We start from the raw sequence: 9,530 nt of genomic DNA on the forward strand, positions 1-9,530 counted from the left end.
AAAGAAAGGTCAGGAAAGAGATTCAGACAGCTTTTAGCCTTTGGGCCATCTTTACTTGAACCGGACCAGGAGACTGTCAGGGGACACAGATCATTTACAGCAGGGATGGAGTACACATGATCAGAGCTGATAGAGGAGAAAATCAACCAGCCGGAAAACAATACAGCTTCAACACACCAAACCAAAGGGGGAGGAGAAGCGATTTGGCTAATACAGACAACTGAGGAGCGTGAAAAGAGTTTCACAGGTGTGATTGGGTCCATAGTCCACATCGTCATAACAGAAAAAATGTGTTTGGCGTCTTCCCTCAAGAGCCTTCCTTGCAATGTTCCTTGCGCAATTTAACACCGAACGCCTACGTTGTTACCAAGCCTCATCAAATTTGCATTTTATCTCCAAGAGTGCTGTCTATACAGTTTTTAATTGTGCCCATGGTAATAACTCTCCTTGCTCTGCGCCTCTTCCTCCTATGCCAGCCAGCAGAAAATAAATCTGGGTATATCCTTGGTGTTCAGAGGTGCGTAGACTCATTGATAGTCCTCCTGTCAGAAGATGCTCCGATGCTACTGTGTCACAGCACAACCCAAGGCTCACTGTGTGCTTCTGCGGATCCCTGGAGGAGAAGAGCATGCTCACATGTTGGGCACTTCTTTCCACTCTATGCACACTCTGCAGGTGGAACATTAGTTCTGTTTTTCACTTGATCTTCTTGCATTCTGTTGTAATGTATGTGTGTGTGTGTGTGTGTGTTTGTCTGTGTGTGTGTGTGTGTGTGTGTGTATGTTCATGTCTGTCCGTATGAGTAACTCTCTGAGCTTGTTTAGGAAGATTTGTGTGTGTGTGTGTGTGTGTGTGTGTGTGTGTGTGTGTGTGTGTGTGTGCGTGTGTGTGTGTGTGTGTGTGTGTGTGTGTGTGTGTGTGTGTGTGTGTGTGTGTGTGTGTGTGTGTGTGTGTGCACGCTTGTCTTTAAAACAACTGCTTGAGAGACATACCAGATTCTGTGTGACCTGCTTTTAGACTCTATCTAAGCTCTGCTCACAGTAGATACTCATGATGATGATGCTGTTGCTGCACCAGTGTCAGAATGCTCATTCTCAAAGCATCACTACAGTAGCGCTGACAGCTTCCATGACATCTTTCATCCATTTACCAAGACAAATATAGTGATGGGAGGTTCATGCATTTTTGAAGTACATTAAACAGGAGAGGGATATCAACGATAATAATTACAGTAATTTCCTGTGTATTAGCCGCATTGTGTATAAGCAGCAGGACAGTGTTTTATGCTAAGTTAAAAGAAACAAAACCATATTAATTGCCCCTGTGTATTAACCTCATAGCTGAAGAAATTTTGCAAAATCAACGTATAAGCTGTGGCTAATAGTTGGGAAAATGTGGTGACAACAAAATTATTTGATAAAAATATACAGTATACTGTTTTAAATCAGGCTTGTCTTTAAATTTCATTGTTTTCAATGAATTGATTGCAACTGTGATCTAATAGCACTCCTGCAGACCTGATCATGGTGCTGGAGGACAGTCAATAACTCTGTCACTTTCATCATGTTTTGAACACCTTTGATTGCCTGTCATTATACCATTAACCTTATTAGTATAAACACATACAGATGTGGTATGTGCTTGTCTGAAACCATAATGAGTTCCAGGAGGACAATAACCCATCTAATCCATAATGAACTTTGCCTGAGGTTTGAATTGGTCTGATTGGTGCACATGCAAGGGCCAACCCCAGTTTTGGCATCCATCCAATACAGTAAGTCTTGGAGACACCTGTGGTCTACCTTGAGAGAGTAGTTGCTACAGAATACAGGTTGCCTTACACACATAACGGGTTAGTTGGTAACGAAATCGGTTTTTAAGACAACAGAGCATGCTCGTATATTCGTTTTCCCCACCGTAGGCCTACAGGACTCACTTGTTGTCAAACTAACAGCTATTTGCAGACGACAACTCACTGAAGTAGACTAGAGATTACTTTAAATTGCCTCAAGTGAGTGTTCAAATGTTGTTTGCAACACGGGTTTTAAAACTGAAAACATTGCGGGTGTTTTCAGCACCATGGACAGGGCTTTATTATTACAGGTCTAATTATTTGTTTTTAATTGCTGAGCCCCATTGACTTTGACTGCTGATGATGTAAAACACTGGTAAATATCTATCAAGCAATAAAACAACTCTTTACATTCCTAATGCTAGCCTACTTTTCATAATTACATTCAAGTATAAAATGCATGTGTTTTGAATACTGTCTGACGCTGAATAGGCTAAGACTATGACTCAACCTTTAAATATAACCTATAGCGTACTGCGTTATTAAAACAAACAAACAAAAAAAAACACATCAAAATATAAACCTAGAATCAAACAGAATTGAACATAATAAAAAACACGACTTGTAATTAGCCCATATCTGCCTGGCAACTTGTACAAGCAAGTTTTTCAGCGTTATGCGCTTTCACTACGAGTCTTCTAATTTGATGATGTTTTCAGATGATGTCTTCATTATGGCAAAGCAAAGTCAATAAAGTAAAATCCTTGGACTTTCTCCAAATTCACACGGAGAGCTGAGAAAGAGAGAGAGTTGCACAACATAAATGTTATAACAGCTTGTGAAATTAGAGTGGAAATACTAGGAAGCCAGAGAACGTAGAGTATTTCCAGCCACCCATCAGATTGCCTCGTTCCAGTTTCAGATATAGCTTGTCTTCGCGCTCCAAATGAAGGAGAACTCCGTTGCTGGCCGCCTCTCGAGTCACGTCCTGGTCGCCAGCGAACGCTGATATAATTGGGTGCTCGTTGTGCATCAGATTCACCTAGGTATTTGAGGGGAAAGTGTTAACTGTCAGTTGAATCTACTGTCGTTAAGGTTACACTACTATAGACCTAACCCAATTTACCTAAGCAGTAAGATCAATCCCCTGTCCTGTACCCACCTGTATAGTCTGTCGATTGTAAACCTTGACAACGTGGAAACTAAAACTGTATATCCCTCTTCTTGGTGCCAAGAAGACACTGGACCTGAGGTCGAAATGATTACCAATGTTGACAAGTACCTGTAATGATGTGAAAGAACATGTGTTACTCTCATCATCGCCTGCCCATGTTTGGCGGTTTTGGCAATCAACATTCACCACAGTCATTGCAATGTAATCACGTTAAAAGTAACTGAACAAGATGAAGACATAATGAAACATGTACAAGGCCACTGGAAACAATACATTTTGGAGCTGGAGATTCTTCATTTGCAGAATAAACAACACAAGAAAGGTTGCCGGAGGATAATAACCTGATCGAAGTAGATGGTCATAGATTGGTTGCTCATATCCGAAGGTTCATGGTTCGTTCCTCTGACCGCAGAAAACGCCACTTTAGCTCCAGCAGCCCGAACAGATATTCCGAAAGATGATGTTACCCCTCCTTCTGCGGAGGGGTTCGAGTCACATACCACCAAACATTTTCCCTCCAAAACCACTGGTTCTGTTTCATTCTGTCCCAAAGAAAGACTAACACCACATCCCAGAAGCAGAGAGGATGCCAACCACAACGGAAACAATCCAGTATCGTGACCTTCCATCATAGTGCAGGAACCGCTTTTTGCTCAAATAGTGTAACGACCAGTCTTCGGAGACAAGTACCAGCGCAAGCACCTGCTGCAACCAACTACCCTCACTCTGACTCACACACACAAACACACACACACACACACACACACACACACACACACACACACACACACACACACACACACACACACACACACACACACACACTCTCTCTCTCTCTCTCTCTCTCTCTCTCTCTCTCTCCACTCACCGCGTCTATGATGTAGCACCTCTCACTGCCCTCTCTTATTTGCGTAATAGTGAAAATTGTATCCATTGATAAGACATATTTTAAGTGTATCGATTTAAGATACCACAACAAATTTGTTTAAAGTGTCATATATCTGATCTGTCTCCAACGATGACAGTAAAGTTGTCTCTTGTCAGGTGATCATAAACAGCGCTTGCCCCATCTAGTGGTTTTCAGTCTGCATGAGGTGTTTGGGTATAGACAGTTTGTGTTTCCTCAATAAAGTACTAAAGGCACTGAAATTATCTGTCTTTGATAAACCGAAAACATCGAACAACATTATTGCACAATGTTGAAGGTGCAAAAAAACAGTATTTGTCCAAACGAAGGCAAAATGAACAATTATGTGTGCTACTCTTTGTGAATTAATTTATTCTGAATGTCCATGGTACAGTATTTGGTCAAAACAATTAATCATTTGGTCAAATTTGGAATAGGCCTGATTACTGAAAGGCTATCCCTCCCTTGGTTGCCAGCCATCCGTTTGTTATGCACAAAAAAAAAATCATAACTCAAATTAATAACATAAGAATTCAATATAGTATATCTTTTTTTTCATTTTCTGGAAAATTACTGCTTAAAATTACTTAATTAAGATTTGCCCTAAAAACACTTTTCTATGTAGCTTTCAAAACATTTTGATTTCATGTTATGACTATACTTAACGCATACAACTGCTCCTAGGTGACGTGTTTATGCTATGTCTGCAAAATTATTGTTTAACACACTTTTCCTGAAGAACCACTCACAAGAACCACTCACAATACTGTAATATCATAATGGGGTCCATTGTGAAGAACATGTCAGTGCATTGCACACATACCAATGCATCAGCCCAGAGAGGTGTCAGTTTCTTCAGGTGCGTGGAACATAGAGGTGTACAAGACCAGCTAATCCAACAGTCCGGGATGAACTAAGGAAATCTGACAGCTGTTTGGCGGGACTTGGCCAAGACATATGGCTAAATACCCCATGACCTCATCAGTGTAGCAATATGGCACAACCACATCCCTAACCATAATTATTAGGGGAATGATTTCCTGATACATATTCCCCATGTTCAAAATGGGAGAAAATGCTCATAACAGCAGTAGAGATGGAGTCCAGATGGCCAATAATGAGGCCTGGCATCCACCAACTTCCAATGAGAGGCCTGGATGACTTAACCATAGCAATATCTTCCTATAATGTACAAGCAAGACTGATCCTGAGGGCACTTGATGACTTGACAGCATGAACAGAATGAAGCTCAAACTAAGGAGGTCCAGAAAAATGGTGGTCAGAAAAAGGAGAGTGATCAGCAACTTCCTGCTCCAGGTTCAGGTAAGTTATTCTACCAATTGATGAAAACCCAATGAAAAACCTGAAATAGTAGCCTGGCATAGCCATACGTAAGCTTCCGCTCAATTTTCATTTCCCTTCACCATTACGATATTAGTACGAGGGTTTGGTATGACCAGGCTACTGAAATAGTAGTGCAATGGGACAGAAGCCACATAGCCAGAGGAAGAGAACAGAGAAAAAGGCAGACAAGGAGCTAAAGAAAATAGAGAGATCGGGCTTACCAGGAAAAGTCCCACTGTCCCAGGTCTGGTTTTACCAACATGGCCTGATGCCAAGGCTGATGTGACTACTGACCATCTATCTGGTGTCCATGACATCAGTAGAAGGAGTTGAAACACGAGTGAATAAGTACTTTCTCGGGTGGCTTGGCACCACACTCTCAGAAATGGAAGTACCAGTGTGTACCTAAGTCGGTACAAATGCTTGTCGCTGGGGCAGTACCCTTTTGAAGTACAATAATGTACCCCTAATGCAGGTACTGTTTGGTACCCTAGCCATTTGTACCCATCAAGGTACACTTGTGTACCTGCAATGACCGAAATGTACCTGTATCATTACAGCATAGCACCCTTAAAAGGTACTAATCTGTACTTTAAGGGTACAACCCCAGTGAAAATTTAAGGTGGTATAATTGAAATGCATTCACACAACCAATAAGTAAATGAAAATGTTTATTCTGAGAGAAAAATCACTTTGTGATATTATATTACACACAATATTCCACATGAATACAGGTACATTAAAAGTTAACATGTTCATATTAAAAACACATTCATATCAAAACATCAAAGTATCTTAAATTAATCAATATGCATATTCACGTAAAACATGTTGTAACTCTTTATGTAAGTGTAATAAAACAGTTTGATCTCCAATATTTTGGTTCCACATTGTGTTTATATGCAGAGGGAAAAAAAATGATTAACTTGCACCATAGGTGGTCAACATTAATAACCTCGATCTATTATACCAATATTTGAGTTAGTAACCACTTCACACAAAAAAAGCCTTGCATGTTAATACTAACGCATGAGATGAAAATGTAGTATCTGCTTACCAGTCACAATGACAGTCCTGGGCGTAGGGGTAGCTGAAGTCCCGCACCTCGTCGTACCACGCCTGGACATGGAAGGTTGGAGGCCTGTCAGATTGCAGGATTCCGGGAGCCAATCAGATTGCAGGATTCTGGGAGCCAATCAGATTGCAGGATTCCGGGAGCCAATCAGATCGCAGGATTCCAACAGCCAATCAGATTGCAGGATTCTGGGAGCCAATCAAATTGCAGGATTCTTCCAATCAGATTGCAGGATTCCAACAGCCAATCAGATTGTAGGATTCCAACAGCCAATCAGATTGCAGGATTCCAACAGCCAATCAGATTGCAGGATTCTGGGAGCCAATCAGATTGCAGGATTCCGGGAGCCAATCAGATTGCAGGATTCTGGGAGCCAATCAGATTGCAGGATTCCGGGAGCCAATCAGATCGCAGGATTCCAACAGCCAATCAGATTGCAGGATTCTGGGAGCCAATCAAATTGCAGGATTCTTCCAATCAGATTGCAGGATTCCAACAGCCAATCAGATTGTAGGATTCCAACAGCCAATCAGATTGCAGGATTCCAACAGCCAATCAGATTGCAGGATTCTGGGAGCCAATCAGATTGCAGGATTCCGGGAGCCAATCAGATTGCAGGATTCCGGGAGCCAATCAGATTGCAGGATTCCGGGAGCCAATCAGATCGCAGGATTCCAACAGCCAATCAGATTGCAGGATTCTGGGAGCCAATCAAATTGCAGGATTCTTCCAATCAGATTGCAGGATTCTGGGAGCCAATCAGATTGTAGGATTTCAACAGCCAATCAGATTGCAGGATTCCAACAGCCAATCAGATTGCAGGATTCTGGGAGCCAATCAGATTGAAGGATTCCGGGAGCCAATCAGATTGCAGGATTCCAACAGCCAATCAGATTGCATGATTCCAACAGCCAATCAGATTGCAGGATTCCGGGAGCCAATCAGATTGCAGGATTCCAACGGCCAATCAGATTGCAGGATTCTGGGAGCCAATCAGATTGCAGGATTCCGGGAGCCAATCAGATTGCAGGATTCCAACAGCCAATCAGGTTGGAATTGGCTGTTGTTCAAATGGGATTTTAAGTTACATTGTGCAGACGTTAATTTGGTTTCCCTATATCAATACATAATGTGAATACATGTGAATACATATGCCATATTACCAGACTAAGATCAATCTTTTAAGATTGAAATCCAATCGCCGACAGGTTGGGCTTGGTTTACCAAGTCTAAGGCAGGACTGGAGTTTGATCAGAACATATCAGAGAATACAGCAGATGCATTCATGTAAACATCCACATGGGTATCCTTTCAAAACTGACATATGATGTAACATAGATAGGATGGTCTAATCTCAGACTAAATTACAGCAAAACTCGAAGGACATCTGGGACCAGATTACCTTTCTCTTTCTCTCCCTCTCAGCTGTTCTGCTAGCCTGACCTCACCAGACCAAGCTCAATCCAATCGCGGGCTGGGTTTACTCAGTCTACTGTTCTGCGTGACGTGATTGTTTGCCCCTCTTTAATCTGAAAAATTCCCATGTCAGGAAGAGACTGCAACGTCAAAGGTATATCTCTTCACCACCACAGCAGGACACAGCATCACACACTTTGCCCTGTCTTAAATCAGAATGAGTGAGTATCTTTGATCCATGATATCCAATAGGCCTATCTGCTCCCTTGAATTCTTGGAGAACAAATTAGGTCTGGACTCTGGAGGTACAAATGGAAATATGCTAATTAAACATCAGTCTGAGTTTCTATGACCATATACGCTGTGTAGATTAAGCGTGACTTCACTTCAAACGTGATTAACTCGGCTATTCACCAATGCAGGTAAACACGGTAGATTTCACCTCTCAATCTCGAACTCTCCCACTCTCCTACTGGAGTTTTTGGGAGAAGTGGGCAGAGTGATTTGGGCTCTTAAATTGTTTTGCACCTCCAACACGAGGGTCATTACAGCATGCAAAAGCAAGAGCCACTCATTTGCTCTAATTGCTGAACTGACCGCTCGCCCATCTCGTTTCTTCCAGTTGTCCTGGAAGGGCAGGCTCACAAGGGCGGCGCGAAGGCGGTAGAGATGACGGATTTGTTAATCCGCTCTTCCCCACCACAGGTTTCCACAGGCATGGAGATCAGACAAGCATACCGACACTCCTCGTCAGTCGACATTATAGAGTGGTACCTTTCACTTCGTTGATGTTTTTCTCCCATGTCTTTCAGCTTTCAAGCTGTTAGGTTTGCAGCGCAAAACGGAAAAGTAAATGTCTGGATTCACCAGAGACGCATCTTTTTGCCAAACTTTCATGGAAATAGCTAAGGTGGAGAACCTTTGCCGAGAGAGATCATGTACGGGCTCAAACTGTTGATTGGTAAGTTCATTTCAACATGACAACATTCATGTCAACATGCATAATATATATGAGGCCTATACATAATATTATTGCACTATCAATCTCGACAACGCAATGCGATTCATTGTGAAAACTGACTGACTTTGCTGACGTTTATTTAACTTTATATGGGCGATAAATATGTGTTTATTTAGATTATTTTATAGGGCGTACACGTCCAGTAGCCTACATGCTCGCAATTCTCTTGTCACAAGATTGGAAATACCCTTTCGGACGTAATCCGAAAAATAATCATGTTTTGCCTGAAACGCAGATGGGTTATATTTGGTGGAGGCCATGGTTAACAGAATACTTGAATTTATATCCAGATTTAAATCTGGATGAGCAAGGAGCCATCTAGGACTTAGTATGTTTTTTCTTCCAACACTCAGGAAGTAAACAACTTCCAAATTAAAATGTTCTGTTTAGGCAATGTGTTACATTACTAACCTAGTTCATAGCCCTTTTCTCCCTCTGCAATGTTAGTGATGGCCGGCCTGATCAAACTGGGCTTTACTGGAAAGACAAAAAGGGCTGCGGGTAAGCTAATGAGTGTTTCTAGTTCTGCATACATCTCACTAAAATAATAAACTTCTTACCTTTATTGATACATGTAGTAGGCTATTTCCTACCTTTACTGCATGTGAATTGGAAATTAACGGGCTGTTACTAGTCAGTTAAAGTAACACTAAAACATGATGCAGAGTTTGTCTTTGATTGTCAGGTTGGCTCATGAGCACAGCATTTTAGAGTAATGTCGTGAGTGTGAGCTGAGAGTTTCATGTCTGTTGCAGTGAAAAATAATTCTGGGGTGACTCCAGCGGGTCTGTGTGGCACCTG

General features: G+C 41.8%; 2 protein-coding genes across 2 annotated transcripts in view; one reads left to right on the plus strand and one right to left on the minus strand.

Moving 5' to 3' along the window:
* Positions 1 to 2,475: 2,475 nt before the first annotated feature.
* cbln2a (cerebellin 2a precursor) lies at positions 2,476 to 3,595 on the minus strand. Its single transcript, XM_062551234.1, has 3 exons — positions 3,308 to 3,595; positions 2,955 to 3,074; positions 2,476 to 2,834 (listed from the first exon to the last, which is right to left on the minus strand). The coding sequence occupies exons 1-3, from the start codon at positions 3,593 to 3,595 to the stop codon at positions 2,637 to 2,639; spliced, it is 606 nt and encodes a 201-aa protein (XP_062407218.1). The 3' UTR covers positions 2,476 to 2,636.
* Positions 3,596 to 9,178: 5,583 nt separating this feature from the next.
* LOC134100892 (neuropilin and tolloid-like protein 1) overlaps positions 9,179 to 9,530 on the plus strand; it is an 8,962-nt gene continuing 8,610 nt past the window's right edge. The window contains exons 1-2 of the mRNA XM_062554380.1: positions 9,179 to 9,230; positions 9,485 to 9,530. The exon at positions 9,485 to 9,530 is cut by the window's right edge and continues 89 nt beyond it. Of these exons, the coding sequence (XP_062410364.1) occupies positions 9,179 to 9,230; positions 9,485 to 9,530 (98 nt within the window). The remainder of the gene's footprint in view (positions 9,231 to 9,484) is intronic.

The sequence above is a fragment of the Sardina pilchardus genome, chromosome 2 (genome assembly GCF_963854185.1).
Source record: "Sardina pilchardus chromosome 2, fSarPil1.1, whole genome shotgun sequence".
NCBI lineage: Eukaryota > Metazoa > Chordata > Actinopteri > Clupeiformes > Clupeidae > Sardina > Sardina pilchardus.